Below are 25,926 nucleotides of genomic sequence, written 5' to 3'. Positions count from 1 at the left end.
GAGCTTAAGAAAACATTAAAATTCTGTGATTAGATTATTAACACTGCGTAATAATACATAGCAGGAGTAATTATTGAGAGACTAAATCCCTCTGACTGTAAAGTAAAGCCTCTATTTCTTAAATTGCAAGTGCTTGCAAATTTATCCATCCACTTTAATACCGATGTGGTGTTCGGATTATGGTCCTTAAATTACTTTGCCACCTATGTGAAATTTAGTATAGTTTTTTTCTTGTTTTACACCTCAAACTCAGGAGGTGATTTAGCACTTTTGGTTGTTAATGTTTGGATTCACACTGTGTGGCCCAAGGTCAAACGTGGTGCAAATTCAGTATTTATAATATATCAACCTTAATTGCTTTCAACCTATGTAGACTCAAGACTTGTTGCTATAACATGACTTAATGACCTAAGTCAATGCTGCTTTAAAACATTTCCATTCTGTTTGTTTCCACCATTTTAACCATTTACTGTGTTAATAAGAAATGAGGTACATTCATTAATTTAAGTAATTATTTGATTGATTTCAGTCTGTAAAGGTAAAGTTACATACTTGTAATAATATCTGCTAAAGATTTACGTAAATAAAAGTAAACAGACTGTTACATTCACTGGAATTATTTTTTTTTCCACAAAGCACTTGTTTTCCAATCTCCAGGTTATGGTTTTCATTATGTTTTTTAAAATATCCGTCATTTCCTTCAACATAATTTCTTGTATTCATGTTTATTTTTTAAATGCCTTTACTTCCATGCTTATGCCTCAGTGTTTAATTTAATTTAGTTTTACTTGACAAGTTGATGGCAACAATTGTTGCTCATCGGCGTTTGAAAACTTGGTTCAGTTGCTGACAGTATGTTGTGCTGTGAATATGTAAATGTTATTTTAATCTGTTGCTATAGAAAGTAAAGTACTTAACACCCCTTTCTCCTCTCCTCTGGTTTAAGGGCATGAATTTATCATATGGCCAAGTTTTAGAGACTACATGGGTTTTTTGGTTGTTGGGGTCATCATGTCCCCCCCTACAGTTCTGCTTCTGGATCCTTACCTTGAAAATCGCTTAAGTTTTCAAAAACAATTACTACTCAGGGGTCTCACAGAAGTTAGTACAAATCATGAGGTGCTTCCACCATTTGAAAAATGAGTTGTTCATGGCCTTAATAACTTAATCCAGAGCTGCATTCTATTAAAAAACAAAACCAAACCACAAACTAACAGCACCCCACTCCAACCTGCGTGAGTGTGTCGTCTGTTTAATAAAGTGCTTCAGAAGTCTGGATGGCATGGATGCTTGGAAAAAATAGTGCTAGACATCCTAATCAAAAAGAATAGTTTAATTGTCAGTAATTCATAAATGGATTTTAATTTTTTTTAAACCTGTATCTGAGGCTGAGCATCAAAATTTTCTATGCTGATCACAGGGAAATATGATTGAGAACAGTCTTTCTTCAGTGAATAGTGTAAGGTGATCACCAAAAATTTGTTTTTATTTAAAAGGTCAACACTAACATTATGTAGTCTTTGAACTACAAGTCCATCAACTGGCCATATGAAATTCATTTTGATATAACCACTTTACAGTGAAGACAGCCACATTGTCCAAGAAGCTGTGTCCCAAGGAGATATGTAAAAGTATTTCTAAAAGAAATATCACAAAGCAAGGATATCCTATTATTGCTTAGTTCTGCCACATGTTTTTTATAAGCCAGTTATTACACTGATAAGTGAAAAATTCAAATCTGCCCTTTTTGTGGGATAGAATTAATGAGAAGTACCTAAATGATAATATTGTTTATATGACTAAATTATGGAAATATAATTACAAAACTTTGAAGGAAAATGAAGGCTGCAAAGTAAAGCACTCCCGTGGGAAGTACGATAGTGAAGACTGCCTTCGTTTCTGCTCGTGGTCCTGCTGGCAGTGATAAAATTTCCTGCTGCATGAGCCACCTTCCTGCCTTCCCCCTCCTCACCTCAGCCCCCAAAAGCTGGAGAAATTAACCTTTTGTTGAGAGTTTATTGCTTTTAATGTAGTCATTGTTATGCAGTTCAGATTTTCTTTCCTTTTTTCAGCTAAACACAAAATGTTTGTCCTTGTGAGCTAAATCCTTGGAATACTGTGTCTAAGCCTTGGAAATTTCCACCTTCCTGCCAGAAGTTGCTGTTGAAGGATGGAGGCCTTAGAAATCAATCAAAAAGTTGGTTTTTACACGAATTAATTTTTCATAACACATCAAACACATTTTTTTAAAAAAGTCCCAAGACAAAATAATCTGGCAAGAAAAAACACTCACTGAAAGTTGAACTTCAACAAAGCTATTCACAATGGAAAACTATGCCTTTTGAGAAACAGCAAAGGTTGACCAACATTTTGTATGGTTGTTACTATTAAGGAACAAGTAAGAGGGTAATATGTTTATATGGTGTCATTCAATTAAAAATCCAAAGCAAAAACTTGAATTTGGAAAGCAGTAAGCTCTAAAAATTCTGTAAACAAATCTTCTGACAACCTACTACAATAGAAATGAACTGGGTTTAAATTTTTTTATTTTTATTTCATGTCATCTTTGGAATCTGATTCACTGGGATATTTCATGTGAACTAACGTCTGACTGTACTTGATTTCCCACAGGTGCCAAAGCATTTTAAGGAACATTTTCCTACTTCCACATCAGTATGATGACTTTCACAATAGATTACAAGGACTAGACAACTATTCTGTGACATCCTGAATTGCATAAATAATAATACCTGTTCAAGCATGCAGGAAGATGTTATTTTTTTCCCTCTGATTTTCCACAAATGTTTATAATTTGATTTTGTGGTGTAGTATTCTGTCATTTGTATTTCTGACTAAAACTTGATGTGCTTATGGTTCACGTTTGCAAAAGAAGTCTGATGGGTATACATGATTTTGAAGCTTTCTTTTTGGATAGGGAATGAAGTGATAAACTGGGTATGCTAACCTGGCAGATTGTAATGACATGGTACACTTGGGGAAATCAGAATTATTGTTCTTCACAGAGTAGCATCCTGGTACTACCACTCAGTAACTGCAGGGAACAGAAATTCAGAGATGGATAAAGAAACCATCTGTGTAAAGCAGTCAGTCGAAACACAAGAGCAGACATAACAGAGGGGAGTATATGAACTACGTGACCTGTACTGCAAGGCAATTTGGTAAGAATCATTGGTATAGAACACTGAATTTCTGGTGACTACCTTTTTGAACTGCAAAATGAATGGAAATGTAAGAAGAAAGGGTGTGTGAGAGAAGTATGGTACAGCACAACTCCCTCTCTCCCTTTTGACCTTGGATCTCTCTTTATGTCCGATTTAAAGATTTTCCTGGAAAGGTAGAATCAAAGGCAATGTCATTTGGAGCAATTTTTTTTTCCCTGAGAATGTATGCCTGGGTGTTAAATTAAATTTTCTTTGGGCTTTTCCTAGAGTGCGAAAGAGATACTTTCATTCTACTAGGTATAACTTCAGTAGTTGAGACTGTTTGTACTACTGATGTTACATTCATATTAGATTCTTCAGCCTTTCTTTGGACCACTGCAGCTAAATTTTCCAGAATTCCTGACCTCTAGCAGTAAAGGCACAGTGCAGCAATAGACTTTTGTCCTGCTTGTACACTCAACATTTCATTCCACTTTTCCAGGGGCACTTCAACTGCACAGTGCATCTCCTGCAGGCTCACAGGAACTGTGAGGTGGGGTGACCCTGGCTGGACCTCAGGTGCCCACCAAAGCTGCTCTGTCACTCCCCTCCTCAACCTGATGGGACAGAAAATGTAATGAAGGGCATTCACAATTGCAGTCACTCAGCGATTACAGTCACGGGCAAAACAGACTCGACTTGGGGAAATTAGTTTCATTTATTACCATTCGAATCAGAGTAGGACAATGAGAAATAAAACCTAAATCTTAAAAACACCTTCCCCCACCCCTTCCTTCTACCCAGGCTCAACTTCACTCCCAATTTCTCTGCCTCCTTCCCCCATAGTGGCACAGGGGGATGGGGACTGGGGGCTGCGTTCAGTTCATTGCACAGGGGGAGGCTCCTCTCACTCTTCCCTTGCTCCAGCGTGGGGTCCCTCCCACAGGAGACAGTTCTCCATGAACTTCTCCAACATGAGTCCTTCCCATAGGCTGCAGTTCTTCACAAACTGCTCCAGTGTTGTTCCCTGCCACAGGGTGCAGTCCTTCGGGAGCAGACTGCTCCAGCGTGGGTCTCCCACAGTGCCACAAGTTCTGCCAGCAAACCTGCTCCTTGTCCCTTCACCACAATTACAAAAGAAATCCCCCACGATCCTTCTGGTCTCTGACATTTTCAGTCTACATTTTGCCTGTTACCTCCCCCAGTTACTATCCTTATCTTGAATTCCTCCTGCCCCACGTTGGGTGCCAACAAGGACTGTGGTGGGTTGACCTTGGCTGTACACCAGGTGCCCACCAAACTATTCTGTCACTCCCCTCCTCAGCAGGATGGGGGGTGTGGGGGATGGCAGAGAAAGTAAGGTGGAAAAAACTCGTGGGTTAAGATAAAGACAGTTTAATAAAGCAAAAGTAAAGGCTGTGTGTGGAAACAACGAAAAACAAGATTTATTGTCTACTTCCCATCAGCAGACAATGTGCAGCCACTTCCTGGGAAGCAGGACTTCAATACGGACAGCAATTACTCCAGAAGAAAAATGTTATAATCGAGATTGCCCCCCACCACCTTTTCTCTTGGCTTCTATTGCTGAGAGGACAGTGTACACTACAGAATATCCCTTTGGTCGGTTTGGTCAGCTGTCCTGGTTATGTCCCCTCTCAAGATCTTGCCCACCCCCAGCCTACTGGTGATGAGGGGAATGTTGGAGAGACAGTCTTGATGTTGTATGAGCACTGCTCGGCAATAGCCCCGACACTGGTGTGTTATCAATACCATTCTAGCTCTGAAGCACAGCCCTCTGAGGGCTACTGTGGGGATAATTGACTCTATTTTAGCCAGACACAATACACAACAGTAATTAGTGACAAGAATTTTTCCATCACACGTATAGGTTGCAAAACTGTTGAAAGCTGAGGTCATCTCACAGTGCATATGTAACTGCATTGTCTAATGATGTCTTTGCAGCTGGAAGTGATTTGAACTGGAACTTCAGAACTGTTTTTCTCTTTAAATTGGATTATATCAAGAACAGGAAGGTATAATGGTGCGTGGCTTCCATCAGTGGAAGGCACCACCTGTCACCCGCTATTGGAAGGATGATCTTTTTCACCTATGTAAATGTGCATATATATATATATAATTAGCAAAAGTTTATAATGTGTTTAGTCTTCTACTGTCCTGTCCGCTGTGTACCATGTAGGGTAAGCATGCATCAAGAGTTGTATTTTTTCGTGCCATGATAAGTAAAGTTTCTAGGAATCAATTCCAGCTGGCTCTTAGGACATGAACCGTAGAGGACTCCATTTCACAAAAAGCATTCTTGTCTCTGATGACAGCCCAATATGTTAAACGTGCCAGCTGTGTGGACAACAAGTTAATGGAAGAGGTCTTCTTATCTTCTCTTCTGAGAACTTTGTAATGCAGGAGTGTGTATTGACAACTGGTGTTGACTGTGTCCTCCACGTTTACTTGTCAGACAACCCAGACTGCTGGACTTTCATATAAATTCTGAGCTGTGCAAGCTGCTTTGCTGAACACAGCGGGGTCCTGGAGATGGGGAAGGTGTGAGAAAGTAAGACTGGTGCTGTGCAGTGTGGTGGAGGCTATACTGCCCTGCTGTTAGTGTGACAGGGGAGTCCTTTATTCTTGATGATTTTGTGGAGTCCCAGCTACAGAACCCAATCTAGCGGCAGCCTTGCCTTGGCTGCGGTGTAGCCACCTGGAGTTCAGCCAGACAGAGTAACCGAAGCATCCTATGTGAGGCAGTGGTTGGAAGGTGAAACAGCATCACCCTGCCCTCTGAAGGATTGCTGACCTTGACTCAAAAGTCTAGATACACATTTAGGATATAATATAAAACAAATGTATAAAGTATGTGAGTGTGATGGATAAGACAGGTGCTCCCCTTGCTGTCAGGGGAAAAAAAAGGGTAAAGAGGGTAACGAAGATGCCATGTGTTTGTATTTTCATGTGTCAGGATGTTCTAAGGCCATAAAAGTTTCAGTTCAGAGATAACTTTTGCACTGAAATGACTTTCATTATTGTCCTCCTCGTGATACCTTTACTTCTTCACTTTTGCTTGTGTGCAAATTCTGGTAGGAAAGCAGATGCTGTCTCTTTTAAGTGATGCTAGAAAAGTCAGTGTATACAGAATAAACTGAGCATCTGTTCCTGAAAATGTTGAACACTGCATCACATTTCAAGAAGCTTGCCACTCTTTTGACATAGAGTGGTGCTTGTGAATAACAAGTCAGTTTTGTCTGCAGTATTTCTTGAACATATAGCTTGGATAACCTGAAAGTTTAAGACGACCTACTTTAGAAATTCTGTGGAACTCGTGAAAAATGCAGCTATTTTTTTCCATAAAAGACAAGATACACCTTCCATTTCTGATAATATCTATACATTGAGATTGCATTTGTTCAAATAATTCTATTTTATTTTCCGCTTTTTGTATTTCATGTTTATGCAATTTGGAAATAGAGGTGTGATGACCTACTGTAAATGTATCATTGAAATCAGAGGACAGAGGCTTTTTGTTGCCATGAGTGGAATAGCATGACATAAAAGCTTAATATATGAAAACTGACAAATCTTCTGTGATTATAAAATGTGCAACAATCTAAACCATTTTGTCCATGTATATCTGGCTATGAGAGTTCAGTGGTGTTCTGAGCTGTTGTCTGTTGAGTCAGTTTGGGTTTTCAAGAAAATGTATAGGAAACTGGGAAACAAATTAGTTGATGTCCTGACAAAAAAAAAAAAAAAAAAAAAAAAAAAAAACCAAAAACCAAACCAAACAACCAACCCCCACCCCCCCCCCCCAAAAAAAAAAACCAAACCAAATCAAAACAAACAAAAAAATGTGGGTGCTGTTTATGTTATGGTAATTCCTTGAACCACGGATATCTTGTTATGGTGGACACTACAGGAAGTTTCTGGAGAAAATGGAAATCTGAACTAAGTCGCAGTAGTATGGTGTAGAAACACAGGTTCTTACCCCATCCCAAGATCTCACAAGTGAATTCTAAATTGCTTTGGCCACCAGCTTTTGGATGCACCTTTAGAGGGTCTTGTACAGTCTTTTTCCACTTCTGTGTTAATAAAATACCTGTTTCTTTAGCATGTTTTCTAACTTCGATTCAGTTTGAAATTTTGAAAATCGATTGAGAGCTGCCATGCAGCTCCCAACTGAATGCAAAGAGTTGTAGATTAAAAGAAGTTGTTCGGGATCTTTTTTTTTTATATTGTACATATGTTTGTTGTTGTATTTTAAAAATGCTAACCAGTACTTAGTCCATAGATAATGTTGTGTGGTTGCTAAATAGTTATAACTCAAGATCAAAACATCCAATGAGCTATTTGATGATGGTTTTAGTAGTAGTGGTGGTGGTGGTGGTTGAGATGGTAGTAGTAGTAGTAGTAGTTTTGGCAGAGACTTTTTTTAACATGACTTTGTTGTGCATGGGTAAAATCACCCATGGACTGTAACGTTGACTTAGTACTTTTCACTGTATTTCACTAATTTTGGTTACTGAAATATAGCCTTTTCCCCTGTCATCCACACCCCACCACCCAGTTACATAAACTATACACTTATCTGCCACATTAGTCTTTGTTTATGGTAAGATTTTTATTTTTTTTCTGTGTCTTCAAGTATTCCTGATTTAAACTTTGGATTCTGGATCTTCCAAGTATAGTCAGGTTTGGATTTGCATGTAAAAATACGTAGACAAGGCTTGTTTTTCAAAGTTGGTAATGCTGTGTAGACTATTTTTATAATACCCAGTTTGAGAATACACACTGTTGTTAGATCACATGACACTTATTGCTGAAATATATTCACAGAGATTACTATTTTCTTTGAGCTTATATTAATTGGCTGGAGAGTTCTCCCCAGCATGTGCCATTTGGTGGCTTTTGCTCATTTTTATATTTTCCTTTGCTTCTAGTATTATAAGCTTAACTGAAGAAGGAGGAAAAGTTAGGTAGCTTTTCCTTATTAAGAAGCATGGAATAACTGGATGAAAAGTAGAGGCAACCAGTTTCTTATCTGTTGAAACAGTGTGAGATGGGTGCTTGGAAGGCTGATATTGCAATATTTCAGGACAGAGTGGATTTGGTTTAGGCTTTATAGAATATGAAATAACTGGGACAGTGCAAGGGTTTATCCAGCCCTTCAGCTGTCTGTGTCCAGTGGTGGCCACAAGCAGCTGCTTACAGAAAAGCTGATACATGAAAGCACATGCTATTTTCCTCAGAGCTCTCCCAGTCCATCACTTTGCAGCTCGGGACACTCCTGAACTGCTTGTTACCTGTTTATTTGTTAACTCCCAAAGGATCTCTGCTGCTTGCTTGTCCAGTCCAATTTTACAGGGTAGTTTTATACTTCCATCTTCTGCTGCAGCCATTCATTGCATCTTTTAATATGCCTAGTTTGACAATGCTTTTGTTTCTGAGCTGTCTTTATTGGTTTACACTAACAGATCAGAGGGAATCCCTGGTCTTTGACCAACATACAGGATTCAGCTGTTGTCTTCTGCATCTTTACAAGATACTGTAGTGTGTAGCATGTGTTGACAGATGACACATCTTCCTAGGCAACGCTGGCTTATCTAAAAGCAGTGCTTACAAACAAATCCCTTTTTGATAGTAGGCACACATTATGAGCTGAGACAGCAGTGAGGCAGCATTAAAGAACACTTGTACAATTTTTAGCAAAACAATTTTATCAATAATAGTGTAGAAACACTGATTATGAGCCAATAAAGAGGGTTTATTTGGTAGATTGGATTTATATTACGGTATAAACTGACTATTGATGTTTGTCAAGTGCCATAGGTTCACCTTTCTCTTTTTCACTTGTTTTCTGAGGCAAAATTAGAATTTATTCCTCTTTTTGGCTGAAAAAACTCTGTAAGATAGTATCAGGGTGTCTCTTTAGACTTGTATAATGTAATTCTTATGCTTTTATGACTAAATCATAGTTTGAGTTGCAATTTCTCATCTTCAAACAGTTTGATGTGACAGCTGCTTATGGTCATGATTATAAATCGTCTTTTTGGTTCCATTATTGCAGTAATCTGGGGACCATAGCGATGTGGTTTGCTTACAATACGTGTTAGTGGGAAATAATGGTGAGAAACTGTATTTTTAAAAGGGCAGATTTTTTCCCAGTACTCTTTCCTGAAGATCCTGTAATGCTTCTAGAAATAGTAAGAGAAAATTTATTTCCCATTCTTTGTGCTATAGCCTCTTTGTGCATATGCATCATAACCAAAACTAGAATGTAATGGTTACTTTCCTTGTACAGGATAAGAGTTGTTAATATCTTTTGCAGGTGCTTTGAAAAGTATAGCTTTTATACATCGATGAAAATGTTTTGCTATGTTATTTCATTACTTTCATCAACTGAAATCAAAACATCAGTGCTGTAAATGATTGACTAAGTTCCAGAATCAAATGATTTGTTGTAGAATTTGTAGCAGTCACATGGCCTTCATGAAGTTAAACTCCCATAATTGGAAAAGTTTCTGAATTAATTAAAGAAATATTTGAAAGAAGAGGAGATTGATACACTTCTGACCCATCTTGTGCTGGAATGCTACTGTGTCTTAGTCTGTCAAGTATTATCAAAAATATGAAGGCTGGTTTGGATTGCTTTAGTATGGTAAAAGTGGAAGCAGATTTTGTTGTCTGGTCAAAACTATTCTGCTTTGACAAAGTAGTACAAAGCTGCTGGATGTTACTTGTGAGCCTTGGTTAGGTGTGCAAAAGTATTTGGAATGTCACAATAATGCATATAAAAATGTGTTGGTTCTGTCTGACTGAATTAAATATAATGTACTTCATATTTAATTTTCAGTATCTCAATTGAGGTGAGTGAGTAAGAGTGGAGGGCATGAGTGATGAACCTGGATTCACAGTAAAAAGGTATCTGCTTTAATAACTTTCCAGTGTCAATTATGGGCAAAACCCATGCTATGACTTCTCCTGAGATCAGATTCACAAAGGGTAGAATTGCCTTTTGGTCCTTGCTTAAGCAAATACTTGCCTGGGAAAAAGTCTTTGCAGTGCATCTGAGAGCCTGGTGCAGCGACTGAAGCTTTTTCAACAAGCGATGTCACTAAATCCTATTCTGTGTATGTCTCTTCAGCTTTTAATGAAGTTCTCTGTTTCTCTGTAATTCTCCATGCCCCACTTTCCCATACAGTCCCTAAACATCCTTCTGGGTTCCAAAGTGTTACCTGGGCTGAAGACACCGCCTGGTGTGGTGGGGCTGAGCTGAAGGCACTGCACAGCTGGCTGACTTTGAGCTTGAAGCTCTTGCTGAAGCCCCTTGCCAGCTTAGGCCCTTTTCATGAAACTTACAGAAACTTTACTTTTTAACTCTGGTGCTTGGACTAGTTAGTATGGACCACTGTAATAAAAAATTACTGAGGAATAGATGGACAGGCAGTGTGATCACTTCCAGTGTGTGCATATAAATATGCACAGTTAATGGACTGCATGTGAGCACAGGACAAACCCAAGTCACATAGTTGTCCTATTTCTGGCCGTGCTAAACACAAACTGATGGTTCTATCCCAAATACATGTCAGAATGTACAAATAATTTATTGATTAATTGGCATAATGTCAAAGGGAAACAACTCGAAGAATGGCAGGGGTGTGTTGTTTTCAGTATTGCTAAGTATATTTACAGTGATTCAGGGATCATTGTAAATATAAGTGAATAAAATTGCAACCTTATTTATCACAGAGATTGGTACATGTTTTTATTGATTTTCATGGTGGCAGCAATTTTTATGATTATTTCTCTCTATTCATTTAACCAACAAGTGATCAAAATCTGCCCCATGCAGTTGTTGCTGGGACTTGAAAATGACCCTTTCATTGTGTTTGTACTATGCACTTTAATGCCACAATTGTGAATCTCATTCCATAGAACAGCAATCTGTAAAATCATTGTAAACACTTAGCTGTGTGAGGTTTAATTAATGCTAGAAGCCTTCAATAAACATCAGTTGCAATTTGGAATGTGCTGAGTTAATGATTCCTGCACTCTGCCTAATGCACGTGCTGTTAAATCTATGTGCAAAGTGGCTGGCACTGACATTAATCACATCCCACGAACATCCCTGCGTGCACAGAGGGAAGGGAAACTGCAAACCAACGTAAACAGTCGATAGGCAATGCACTTAAACATCTCCACGTAGAGGCCTTAAGGACAGAGTGCACAAAGTTAGCATTTCACATGGTAGGGAAGAAAAACATAATGAAAAGTTGGCGAGTGCCTTTGATAATTTGGAAAGTTAATAAAATAACTTCTACAAGTAAAATTTTCTTTTAAATGTGTTGCAGAATCATCCGGTAGTTATTGCTACAGGATTTTCATAATGCTGTTATTTTGTATTGTATTTGATTAACCAGAGAGTTTTTCCTTCAGTGAATACAGTTAGTCACTAAAAACCCATGGAAGAAGTTATGGAAAAAAACCCTCAACCCTTCCAAAACAAACTGTAAAATTTTGTTCATGTACCCATGCAGAACCTGCCAGCATTTAAAATTGTGTACACCATGAAAATGATAAATGTAATTGCTCTAAAAAGGGATAAAGGAAGACGAAACCCCAAGGTTATAAACTGTGTGCTTTCTTTTTTTACCAAACTTGATAGATCTGTGTTTATTTTCAGTTTAGTTTTGGGTGTCAGCCCAACTCTACCAGCTGACTCATCAGCGTACCAACTGGAGGCGATGTTGTGGCAATGTATTGTAGTGAAAGTAGTAGTGCAGGACTAATTATCTAATCCATTTTGTCCCAGTCTAGCTTCTTGGAAGGGTTAATTCCCACTACTTTATGAGAACAGTACTGTGCTACTCCCACAAGACAAATACTTTAAATAAATATGTTTATATCCTTCTTTAATATTTAGGATAGTGATTTTATAACTTGCAGTTGTTTCTAAAAATATGATCACTGGTTTGCTTGGCCTATAAGTGATTTAATTAGAGACTTTACTTGCCTCATCTCCATTTTCAGCCAGTAAACTTAGGAAAAGGTCAACTTAAAGAAGGTAAAACTTGGTTATTCTCGATGATCAAGTATTTTACAGCTGATGGGTTAACATTTGCTGGGTAAAATAACAGTTACCAGTTTCACGTCTTCTGTGGGGCTGTTTAGTACTGTTCAGTACTGTACAGTGAGAGCTGTAATTGGAGAGAATTTCACTGCCATGCATGTGATGTCCATTTAGAAAGAAAGTGCTGAAATATTGTGAATTGAAGGTGTACAAATTGGACCTTTGAACCCAAATGCATAGTCCTGCTTTGCAGTAATCCCGCACATAATTTTACTGAATGCTGTTCCCTGTTGGGACTCTCAGAAAGTAACTGAGCCCAGAAATTCCTATCCAAAGTCAATGTCTTCAAGTTTAATGGTGTGAAGAAAACTGCTTTTCTGCATAGGGCATAAGACTTGGACTGTGGATCTGTGCAGCATTCCATAATGCTGTAGGTGGCTTCACACATGACATTGAAAAATAAATCACCTGTTGACTATTTTTCTTCAAATATTTGTAGGAAGATCAAGTCAGTAGTACTCTTTTTTTTTTCTTTTTTCCTTGTATTTTGATGTTGCAAAGCTTAGCGTCCCTGTATCACGATTTCTGAATTATCAAACTGGGATAATAATGTTGTCTTCTAGACTTGTCTGTTGAGTGTCTTCTATTTTGGGACAGGACTGTGTTTATCTAGGTTGTCCTAGCAGTGGTGTAGCAGTGATAATCTAAAGACATACGGATTGAGAAAGAGCTAATTCTTGTTTAGATGAGCTATCGTAAGACTTGGGGTATCTTCTTGGACACCTGGGTGCAACCAGAACACAAATCAAGACTAACAACAGTGCGCATTAGAAGTTCAAAACTGTACTTGTAGAGATTATTTCTGCATGAATGACTATGCTTGATGTGTCAGTCTTTTGAAGGTTTTTATGACTGCACTACTGCTTGTTTTCTCTTTCATTAACTTTCTCAGCTTTTGGGTTTTGTTGTTGTTGGGGAGGTTAAGATTGGCATCACTTGTTATGACCATATTATTCATAGAGTGTGACCATATAAAATTTTTATTGTATTGCACTATTCAAAGCATGCATGGCCACGTCTGGCCCATATATGAATGTGTGATTTGTAATTTTTTTATTTTAGAGATGTAATGAGTAGAAAATGTTCCTCTGTACTTCCAGTGATGTATGTACATAAACTTATTTCTTAAGGTAGCATTGATTTATTATGGGAAATATAATCTGTAAGGAAATGACTACGTGCCATACAGCTTTACTGAATGACTGATTGATAATAATAAACAATACCAGGTATTGCATTAAAATATAAATTATAAATTGTAATACCACCTGGAAATGGAGTCTTTTACCTTCTGTTGATGCAGTAGATAAAGCAGGAAATAAATAATCAAAATACATTTTATTTTCAAAAAAAATCCTCTGATTAGAGAAATGCAGTGCTATTTTAATATAGCATAGACGGGTACCTGCCATTGTTTAATACTGTATCTTAAAGCATCTTTGAAATATGCTTTTGAAAAATAAAGTTAAAAGCTCAGGTATGTTTGCAAAATCCTTATAATGAAATTATGTGGTGATCTCATGACCTTGTAAACATTTATTTTTAATTTTGCAATACATACACAAGTGGTAATGGTGATGTTTAACGTACAGCATGGTCCAGTCAGGTAAATGGGAGTCAGAAGATACACTTTTCAAGGCTCTTTTCCTGTCTCTGGCATTCATCAGCTCAATGGACTGGGAGATTCACTTTTTTATGTGTTTTCTGTTTCTGATTAGATAGCCTGTGCTCTCAAAGCTTGGAGCCTTCTTTTTATTGGTAAGGTTGTACAGCACTCAGCGCAGCTGAAGGGTTTTTCTCTTGTAGAGCTTGGGGATGAAATGTTTAAGAAATTTCTTGGGATTATAAAGATTTCAAATTATTATTTTTTTTAATAATAGTAATAACCCTCTCTGGCTTGGATCTAATAAACCTCTGCATTATTGTGAGTAAGGCTACCTGGTATGACTATAGTGAGGCTCATAATTAAGATTTGAAATCTTCCTAAATATTTTTCATCTTCACAGAGCTGTGATTGCACTTTTAGAAGTTGGTTTTTGTTTTTTTTTTCATTAAACATATTCAGACTTGACAGTAACTAATTATTAAAGTAATACAAGCTGCTTAGAGACAGGCTTGTCTTAACCTTTCTTGATTCACACCTGAATGAATGCTGGTTTTGATGTCTTCTGGGTTTTTTTCCCCCAGCAACTTAAAAATATGTATTTGTGAATCCACAGAGAAAGTATGCAAATGTTAAAGTTGATCAGATAAGCAGTTTAATATTGGTCTTGGTCCAATCATAATGTTACTTGAACATTCAGCCTGTGAATATCTGGGTTTGTAACTACAACATTCATGGAGCTTCTGAGCAGTAAAATGTTATTGCCTACATAAGAAAGTAGATATATAACAATGTCTGTTTTCTAAACACCTAAAAATGCTGTGGGCAGTGGACTAGTAAATTCAAACCCTAAGAAGATGAAGCTTTTCTGTCAGAAATGAGATTGCCTTTGCTATGAATTGCGTTTTAACTTAGCAGTTACATTATGAGGTTTGGGCACAAGTTGTCTCATACTAGTGAAGTGATCGGTTTGATTTCCACTTCACCCCCATTATTTGACAGCTTGAAATACTGGAGGTAGGGTCATTAGGGGTTGTCTTCTTGCAGCTGTTTACATGGTTTTGACCAAAATTCACTTAGCATAGTGATGTGCATCTTGCCTTGAAATGAATAACATGAGATACTTAAAACATGTAGAAGAGATACTTCTAAAGGACAACACAACTTAGGCAATACCTTAAAATAATATTTCTATGTCTTTATCTCAGTAAAAATGAAATTCGTTCAATATACACAAATTCTGTTTTGCTGTAATACCTGTCTCTATCACTAAAACAGACTTTTGTACTTGAGGAATTTTAGTTAGTGTATTGTACATATATAGCTGAAGAATAATACTGAACAGTAGATAGGAAAACATCAGAGCAGTGAAGGACCTTGTGCTCTCTATTCATGGAACCTTCCCCTCCTGTGTGCCTTTTCCTGCCATACCCCATGTATTTACAGTTGTTTCATCATATGCTTTCTCCTGGAAAATAGTGTAGTATATGTAAGGGCTTGATCAGGATCAGCATTTCTACTTAGTGATAAGTTTCAAATGAAGTATCAAAATACTTTTTTTGGGTGAAACATAATTGTCTTAAAGTGCCCAGATTTCTTTGCTCAGGCCTTTCTCCAACATTCCATGCCATACTTCCACAAATCATTGAAATATAGAGGGGCAAGGGTGAAGGAGAAGCAGAAATTAATACAATACCCAAGAAAAGTTAAGGCTTTGCTAATGTGTTTGCATCAGGCAAGAGGAAGTTGTCTCAGCATTGCAATCTGCAGTGAAGCCTGCATGTTCCTTAATGTTTCTTAAAAAAAAAAAAACAGTTTCTTTGCTGTTGGAGTGGTGCTGATGTTTGCAAGAATCACCACAGCTACCTGGGTCTCTGTACCATTATCTGCTCTGGAAGATGGTTGCTTTGCATCATGCTTCAGTGACATCCTTCTAGATGTCACTTCTAGAGCGCCCAGCTCTACTGCACAGTTGAACTATCTGAGCCTACTATCTGTTTAAGAGAAAGATAAGTTGATAAAAGGGACTATCATTAAGGAAATCAACCTCCCAGTGAGAATAGTGCCAGAATACGTCTATTCTGAACAGCTGTTCATGCAGGAGTTTTGAACTTACCTGGATATTTGTAGCTGCAGAGCCCAGTGACTAAAACCATGACTCACCTAGGATGTGTTATTTTGTTTTACAGGAAAAGGCTCAGTGCTTTCAGAAGGCTCTTGCTTCCCAAGCAGATAAATCCACGCAGACAGAACTCATAGGCCATGATGTAAGTAGCTGTGTAGAACAGTATTTTTTATCATCTTTGTGGGTGTTCAGACTTCTGTCAGCCTGTTTGCCTTTGCTGCTGTTGTGTCCATGTGTTGATTTAGTGGGATTTACTGGAACCCCATTCATCCGTTGCTCTTCAATGATTCTAAAATATGCTCTGAAACATGAGAAAACAATTACAATGACCTGCCAGCACACTGATGCCCTATTAATTTTATGCTTTACAAAGAGCTGAGAATTAGCATAAGTGAATGTGGAAGATATGTATTAGTGGATTGTAATTATTTTTCAGTATTCTTTTACACACTTATTGAGAATTTAATGAGGTTGTTATGTTTATAATCACCATATGCTGCCCCAGCAATATTTGTGTTTTGAAAGATAATGGAATTAATACATTTTTGCCAAGTGATGTTCAAATTCTGTTTCCTGAAGAGCATCTGTCAGAATTTCTGTTAGAAGGTGAATAGGTAGTGTGTACCCTCATACAAGAGCACAGGCAAGGAAGATTCCTTAACTGTAGAGATACGTTTTTTTACCTGTTTGTTTTTTTTTTTTTAAAGTATTCTGTCTGTGGGACATTGGTTGAGTATGTGTAAGAGATTCACTTGTTTATATGAGCCTTCTGGAATAACTTTGATTAATACCACAGTGTGGAATATTTAGTACAGTTCTATTCTGTGATTTGAGTAAAATCTTACAATACTTCTTACCAAAAAGGCTGTTCTGCAGAATAAGGCTGTAGTTCATTGGTGTATATTAACATGCTGCTTCAAATTTATAAAAAGAACACTGGAATTAAAGCCAGTTTTGAAACCTCTCTTTGAGTATGTTTTGTATCAGTGTAACATTAAAGGTTTGTCTTCTGAGTCTCTGGATAGTCATCTGAAGATAGAAATATAAAAAATTTACATTTTAATCTGGAAAGTTCTTGAAGCAAGCTACACTTTAGTATTTTTTCAGGCTGTCTTTTAAGCTGGTTCAAGCCAGGAGTACTAACTGTTTTTGTTTGAAGTAGAACACTTTGGACAAACATGTAGTCATTATTATTTTTTATAAGTATTGCTCAACACTCGTGGGTTGTTTTTTGTTTGTTTGTTTTCTTTTTCTTTGAGTATTTTTTTATTTAGAGCAAATAAGTCCATACTTTTCTCAATGTTCCTGTCACTAATTTTTTGTTCGTGGGTTGCCACATATGAACACTTACGTTCTACTGTGTCCGTGAAATAATGTCTGCTGAAATTTACTGAAACTATAAGGTGTATATATTAATAGTGAAAACCCCATAATATTAAAAAATACTTGAAAACATTTTTATGTGTTGCAATTCTATCTCCCTTTATCTGAGACTAATTATTCTTAACAGTTACTTTATTACAACTTAGATGTTAAGTAAGTCTTCCACTAAAAATGAGAATAATCAATTTGTAGGGGTGTGCAGGTTTTGTTTTGTTTTGTTTTTTAGAAAACAGATATGATTTTTGCATTTGGTTGTTCTCTCCAAAATCAAATTATCTCATGCTGCAGAGATCTATGCTGTTAACAGATTTATTTTTATTTTTTTTCCTTTTTCCAGTCTGTGTTCCCTTGGAGTTGAGGTGGAGGGGGGAGGTCTTCTGTCAGTAAAGTAGATGGTTGCTGATTCTGCAATAAAATTAGAACCCCCTCCCACAAACAGATACAGTTTTCTTGCTGAGATCTGAGTATGAAAGGTTATAGTAACAATATTTCTTAAAAATCTTTTTCTTTAGCAGCATTCTCTTCAACATTAGTAGAACACATTTTTCAACCTTTCTTAGTAAAATGCGTCTACCATATCATGGTTGCGATCATGTATTTTCTTATGTAGGGTGATGCAATGCAAGAACAAAAAGATACGTGGAATGTTTTCGTACGGAACAACACATCCACCTGTATTTATCTTGTATGGAGTACTTGTGAAAATTGCATTGCAAGGAATTCATTACAGAGAAAGTTGAACTGACCTAGAGGAATGAGACGTGATTACTATGATCATCATGAAAGGAGTTCAGTGAAGAAGAATGTGCAAATAAATAGTGTTAACACTTTTCGTAATATTGTTAAAAAAACGTTGGTCACTTATTAGATTGTGCAGCTTTTCTTCAAAGGATAGCTATTACAGGTAATGTTAGGTTCAGCTGTGTTTCTGTCGAAACCAAGTGGCAATTACATTTCTATATTTGCTTTTATATGAGATTTTAAAGAACAAGATGTGACAATGGCAAGTAGCATCTGTACATAATTTTATTCAGGATGCACGTAAGTGTGTATAACTGCAAGAATATTGTGCTAATGTGAAATTAGATTAACTAGAAATATACAAAACAGATCAGGGAATGCAAAATATGGTTTTTACCCCATTAGTCACACATTCTGAGAATATCATAAATTGAATACTTATCTAGTTTAACAGGTAGACAGAAAATTTAAGGTAATTCAATCATCACTACAGTTTTGCTTCTGTAATTCCAAACAAAACCCAAAAAGTCACCTGTTTTATTTCTCTTTAATACCACTTTAGAAGCTAACAGTAGTCAGATAAAAATGTTATCAGGAGTTTGTATAGAATTATTTTATCAATGTTGTACAAATGTTGTTACGCACTTCAGAGTGTAGAATTTCAGAAATCCTTAAGTTACTACTTCTGCAAATAGTTGTGTTTGTATTTTTTATATTCCTTCATGTTCTTTTGTTTCTCTCTGTATAAATTTAATAGTTACCTATTTTGTAGTGCAAAAAACCCTGAGACAGGTTACCCCCCAAAGAAAGCAATGTTTTGTTTTGTTTGGCTTCTGGAAAATGTCTCCAGTAGTTCAGAGACTATTCCTTAGCTTTGGAGTTCATTTAGATGTGTTGTTAAAACTAAATGGGAGTTCTGTCTTTGACTTGGACAAGGAATAAATCCTTTCATCCATAGAGTGTACAGTAATGAAAATAAGGCTGGAGGCTAGTTTATATTTAGGAAGGAATGGGTGAAGGAAGAAATGCAAAGTTTCAAAGGGAAGAAATGTTCTTGTCTCTGTGGAGCCGCTCTGAAAAGGTTTAAACCGTGTTGACTGAGTATTGTGGGTAAGTATTTGAGAAGTTGCCAGAATGGAAATTAATATATTGTATTTTATTTTAGTGGATATAACATAATTAGAGTCAGATTCTGCTATCAAGGTGATCAGCAAAGTTGAATCATGCAATCTCCTGCAATACCTGTAAATTGTAGGATAAAACTCCTGATACATATCTCTGTTTTCTCCTATGAATCACACTGAGATTTTTCAACGGAAACTGCTTTAGCGCACTGTGTTAGCAAGCAAATTGAAGCTAAAGTCTGTAGCAGTAAAGATAACGTTTCTCCATGAAGAACTGTTTGAACTGGAAAGCACGCTGTTTAATCTCCTTTCCCTATTTAAAATGATCTAATATCAAAATTAATTATGGAATTAAAACATAAAGTTTAAAAAAAGTTTTGATAAGGAGGATTAAAGTCTTCCAGGATGAGAAATGCTACAATTTCCTTAAGTGATTAACAGGACCACTTTGCTACTTGACTAAATTGAAAGTAAAATGTCAAGCCAGCTGCTGTGTGTGTTCAAGGGACACATTAGAATGTAATCTGGGTTTCTTAGAAAGCTTTTTGCTTTCTGCTACAGAATGTCGAGAGATTTCCACCTTACGATAGTCGTAAATTTATTCTGTTTTCCATATGTCTACTGAGAATCATTTAAAAGGTATTGGGAATCTTGCAGAAAGAGCCATGTGCACAGCAGATTGATGTGGGAGACTATTAAATAACAAATGATTAATATGTCTTAAATAATCGATGCCAATTTAACCCCCTTCACCTTCCTTTGTTTGCAAAGCATTATTTTATTGAGAGATCAAAGGATAATTTCTTCCATGTCAATCAGGTTACTAAAACAGACTGGAAGATGAATAGATACAGTCAACTAGTATTGCGACTGTTTACAAGATCATGTTAGGTAATACAGCTCTTGTAACGGCTGCTAGCTAAACAAGTAGCCCAAAATATCGTGCAGCCATCGCACAAACACTGTGCAGTATGTGTCATTGCTAATGAGTTTTCATTAAAATGCTTCTTGAAGACAGAATTAAGCAGTCACAGTACACTTCTCTATTTCTGTCACCAAGAGACGTCAAACTCAGCACCACTTTGTTAATCTTAGAAAACAATCAGTCTTTGGATGAAAAGAATTTGTACTTAAATTTATTCTACACAGAGCAGACGTTCCGAAGAGCTGATATGATTTCTACAATGTTTTTCCTGTGTGTGCCTTGTGCTGATATTAGGGGTTTCACATCTCAGAGCTGCTATTCTGTTAGTTATTTGTCTTTCATAATGAGAGTAAATCAGATATAAAGAGGTTTTGGACTGGTCCTTAACTCACTCCCCAGTTAATGGAATCCTTTCTGGTTTAGTAGTCCTTATATTTTCTATTATGCTTCTGGAGTCTCAGACAGCAAACTCGTGTGGTATTGCTCCCAGTCTGCTTACTGTTTGATTTGCATAGCTACAAATAAAAACTGCCTCTGCTTGGTGATGGGCAGCACTGTGTATGCAACAGTGCTGGGTGATACAGAACTAGGCACTGACTCCAAACACCTGCACTCCCATGCAGTATTAAAATTAACAGGTGTACATACTAATACATTTTTCAGGGGATTTGTTTTGTAGCCTGCTGTACCTTACTTTGGACAGCATGCCTCCATTTCCCTCTCAAAGCCTGAACACTGCTTTCTGTTGAGCCTCTATTTTTCACTGAGAGGGGGATGCTCTAACTGTCCCCCTCCACCTCCCTTCTGTGGTCCTCATCCTCCCTGCCAGCCGGAGAGTGGTTTATGGATGCTGTGAACAACCGTAGACTTGTGTCCTCTACTTTAGGAAGGCAGGAGAAGAGAATGTTAAAGTACTTGAACTTCTTGAACTCTTCATTTTTGTCTAGGTATATTTCTGCCCACCATATTGCATAGTTTGTTAGAGTGTGAAGTGAGTTGCATTTTGCCACCTAGACAATACACCCTGCTTCTTCCTTCCCACCCCTCGACTTGAAGACTGATGTCCACCTGCTATTGTATGTTACTACTAGATTATTTTTTTCCATTTATTTCTTATATTCTCTCAGAGTTTGTTTTGTAATTTAAACAGTGAAATAATGCAAACTCATGCATGATATACCTTTCTGTAATGGAAAATTAATTTTCTTTTTTTAACAAAGTACCTTTAGAAATCAAATAAACCATTAACTGTTTCAGTCTTTGCTTTGCCTGTACTTCTGTGTATCTATTAATATCTGGATATCCTGGCATGCTAATTCCTTTCCCACCGCTTCCTCTTGCAATCATTTTCTCCTCTTCTCATGTCCAATTTCCATTTTTTAGTATACAAATTTAAAATACCATTTCAAAATCTACCTGTGCTTTAGGCTGCCTGACTTTTGCAAATTCTGTCAGACTTTTCATCCATGCATAGTGAAATATTATGCTGAAACTGTTTTGGTTTTAATTATTACCTCCCACCAACCCTTACAAAACATATTGCCTCACCACCAAACCCCTAGGTACTTGCTGTTTGTATTCCATTACACCACAAAGTCATGAACATGAATGAATTGCTACACCTAGTGCTGCTCACTGCAGGTCTGAGCAGTTCAGATTACTGGTGCTGAACTTGCCAGAGGGTGCTTGCTTGTGCTGAGGGTTAGGTATCTGTGGTGCTATACAAAAAGTGAGCAGCTTTTCACATAAATGAACTTCAAAAGTAACTGGGTTCTAGGACAGAAACAGAGACTTGCCATATAGAAAAGACAGGCTTCCACTAATCACTTTAATTCGTTGCCTGATTATCTGCAGGTATTATGCATTTAATTTTGCCATCTCTAGGAATAAAGAACAGTAAAATTCACATTCTGTAGTGGTGCTCAATTAGTATGAATGATCTTCAGTTTTGATTTGTGGAATGCAAGTTGGCTTCTGACTGCTTGTATAAATAAACTGTGTGCTCTTTAAATATTTGTAGTAGTATGTGGCTTGATGATAAAACAGCTGATTTTCTTCATAGACCAGAACTTAATATAACACTCTAGTCTGTCTCTGTAAAAATACTGTTTTCCTGTAATATACTCTGCAGTAACAGTGCAGTGTTCTTTTTGCCTATGTTTTCCTTCTTTCAACTTACTCTACATTTCTCTGTCACAAACTTCTGTCTTTGTATCTGCAGGTACACTTGCTGTTGCTATCTTGCTTTTTAAGTGCAATAAAATATGAGGTACACAGAAATAGTGACCAAACTTACTGTCACTGACTTGCTTAGATGTCTTGGGGTGGGGGAAAGAAGGGGAAGAAGGAGAGTGTTTAGTTACTACTACTTATTTATCCTGTAACTTATATTTTTGAAGATGGTGCTTTTCCTACTTCTGCTTTGGTTTCATCATCATCTCCTTAGAGTTCTCCAGAAGTTTACTTTTTCACTTAAGCATATCCACCTAGACATTTTGTCTCATTTCTTATTTTTACTTTAATTTCTGTGTAGTAGTGCACTTCTAGTGCAGTACGACTTACCAAAATGTTATTGCAGTAATATATTTTCAGAATGTTATAGTTACATTGTTTCTGTCATAAAGAAGTTACCAGACAGTTCATGACATCTCTAACTATTAATTAAATGAGCAGTTATCCCTAGAATTAATAGCATATTTTTACTACATCCACTCTGACCTTTTATGCTAAGGATAGAAAGAAGTAGGGCACTGAGAAATGAGACCTTTCAATAGTTTTTACTTTATGGAAATTGAAAAGTCATTGTTGTCTGGCTAGATTATACCTTGCTCACTCTGCTCATGCATTATGCTGAACGCTAGCAGTGTCCAATTTGTAAGGCCAGAGAATGGTTTGGGAATATCATAGCAGCACTGAAATCTTGATTTTTTAAAAAAAATAAACTAAGAATTTAGTAAATAAATAACAAGCAGAAATTCTCAAACATAGCAACATTTTGCTGTAGGCGTTGAGTATATTTTCTTAAAGATGATAAAACCATGGATTCACCTTGAAGAAAAGATCAACAAGCAAAATTCGGAAATGAGGCATGGATAACCACTGTATTATAAAGCAATGTGTATGGGTTTTGTCATATTAATGTGTTTAGAATTAGTGCTTTTTAATGCAGAATGACCTACTTAAACAGTTTTATCATAATGTGGAAATGTTCTCGTGTTGTGTGCATGCTGCATGTAGATTGCCTGTATTAACATAAATTAGCTCACTCTGGTGACCTTTTTCCTATACAAACATGGCATCTGTTGTACATAACTATTTTCTAACCAGACCCATGTCATGCACAGGCTGGCAAGTCATATGTCTGGTTTTGTATGCATTGTCACTTAATTTCTTGTTATGGTGATCATTAGTGTGAAAGAAGCTTTATTATTACATGCTGCCTGCATGTCTGCATTCAGCAGAAATGATAATTTTTCATTTAACTTTGTGTTGCCATCAAACCATGCATCAAAGATTTCGTTTCATTTCTTTTTTCTTTTTTTTTCTTTTTTTTTTTGTTTGTTTGTTTGTTTTTTGTTTTTTAAGGCCCTGTGGAATTCTCCATGTTCTGAAGGCTTAGTTTACAAACCTATCAGTATCTCATTGGTTCCATCATTATTAGATTAAAAAACAACATCTGGACACTGCACTTACGGATTTAATTAAATACTGCTGTATATTAAATGAGCTGCAAGTTACCATTACTGGCAAAATTATACTACTTAACATAATATTTGTGTTATCAATAGTCAAACATCACTTTTGGGGGGGCAGTAATATCTTCATTATTAAATATATCAATGAATAAATTATTAGTGAAGTATCGTAAAGTTACTATCTGAAATAAAACTTAAATTATTCTTACTATTTTGTGCACTTAATTATCCATTGCTGATTCACTACAACTAAGAAAATCCTTCAATGATGCTTGTCTCTGAAAAAATGCATCGTCAAGATCTGGAAACCTAAGGAAACTAATAGTTTTTAAAACCTGTATTTTTCGGTTTCCAATAATAATACTTTGGCACTGATGGTGTGTATGGGGTCAGCACCTTTCAATATGTGGTCTATTTGATGAATGTTCATACTGATGTATGTAATTCTTATGTGTGATTCAAGAGATGGTTCTGCAGGGGATTTGGTAAGCTTTAACAAGGTCAGAATTTACCCAGCTTTATCCCAGGAGATAGGAGAGCTGATCCTAAAACAGAACACTCTGATTTTTCAGTCCATTAGAATCATACCTTTACTGTTTATCTTATTTTCTGAGTACATCAGCTTCTGAAAGATATTGCTGAGACAGCACCCAATGTGGGCAAATGACTTGGTTTAACCCTGGCTGGCAACTAAGCCCCAGGCAGCTGCTTGCTCACTCCCCCCCCGGGTAGGTTGAGGGAGAGGACTGGAGGAGTAAAATGAATGTAAAACTTGTGGGATAAGATAAAGACAGCTTAACGGGTAAAGCACAAGTTGCGCATGCAAGCAAAGCAAAAATAAGGAATTCATTCACCATTCCCCATGACCGTTCCCCACCGGCAGGCAGGTGTTGAGCCATCCCCAGGAAGGGAGGGTTCTGTCATGAGTCGTGGTTAGTTGGGAAGACAAACACTGTAACTCCAAATGTATGTGTCCCCTCCCTCCTTTTCCCCCAGCTTTATATGCGAGCATGATGTTCTATGGTATAGAACATCCCTTTGGCCAGTTTGGGTCAGCTGTCCTGGCTCTGCTCCCTCCCGGCTTCTTGTGCACCCAGTTACTGGCAGAGAGTGGGAAACTTGAAAAGTCCCTTATTTATAGTATGCATTACTTAGCAACTACTAAAATATCAGTGTGCTATCAACATTATTCTCTTACCAAATCCAAAATGCAGCAATGCACCAGCTACTGAGAAGAAAATTAGCTCTATCCCAGCCAAAACCAGGACACCAAAGTAGATACCGTGTTTGCTGGATGTGACTTGCTATTTGAGTGTATAGCTGTTGTCCAGAGGAGGAGGTGGTGGTGGTGTAATTCCTGGTTTATGGCTTTATTAAACAAAAAATTGGAAGAAAACTGGGAAGTTCAGCACCAACCCTGTCATCACTATTGCTTCAGTATTCCCTTACCCGGGACTGACTTCACCCAAGGATGTACTCTACACGCACCCTTACAGGTAAGATAAGAAGGTGCTTGCACCAGCAATGTTCTTAAAACTTTCCTGCTAATACCTTTTCTTACTAAAGAGAAACAGTACTTGGATCTTATTACTATGCCATGTCGATCAGACCTCATGGTATATAATAACAATTATTCAACTGGAGCAACTGTTTAGCACCTGTAGCTTTAGTTTCAAACAGAGAACATACTACTCTCATTTGAAAATAACATTTCACCAGTTATTCTTAAAGGATCTGAACTGAAAATAAAAGCAATTAACTAAATATTCATGCAGGTCTTTGATGTGAATGAACCTTCTTCACAGGTGATGTTGCATTCTGTTGGCTGATTCTGTACCACTTAATATGGTATTACTGTTTATCAATCTTATATCATCTGTTCTCCTTTTAATAGTCATCTTCAGTATCTTCTCTCAACCTTTTGGTCAGGCTTCCTGGAACTTCTTTGCATGTATAATTGCATAGTACTTACTGTATTCATTGGAAGTATCTTGAAAAAATTAAGTAGCAAATATATAATCTAAAGAAAC

The 25,926-nt window shown here is 37.0% G+C and overlaps 1 protein-coding gene across 3 annotated transcripts in view; it reads left to right on the top strand.

Annotated features, from left to right (window-relative positions):
• CCSER1 (coiled-coil serine rich protein 1) overlaps positions 1-25,926 on the top strand; it is a 708,879-nt gene that overhangs the window by 413,794 nt on the left and 269,159 nt on the right. For 2 of the 3 annotated variants that reach the window (XM_040599449.1, XM_040599460.1), the window contains exon 9: positions 16,093-16,170. In XM_040599449.1, coding sequence (XP_040455383.1) covers positions 16,093-16,170 — 78 coding nt within the window. Of the gene's footprint in view, positions 1-16,092; positions 16,171-23,786; positions 24,105-25,926 lie in introns of those variants that run through there. The other variant, XM_040599455.1, reaches the window with a different exon arrangement.

This window comes from Falco naumanni, chromosome 1 (genome assembly GCF_017639655.2).
Source record: "Falco naumanni isolate bFalNau1 chromosome 1, bFalNau1.pat, whole genome shotgun sequence".
Lineage (NCBI taxonomy): Eukaryota > Metazoa > Chordata > Aves > Falconiformes > Falconidae > Falco > Falco naumanni.
Note: the sequence above shows the minus strand (reverse complement) of the source record. Positions and strands in the feature narration are given on the sequence as shown.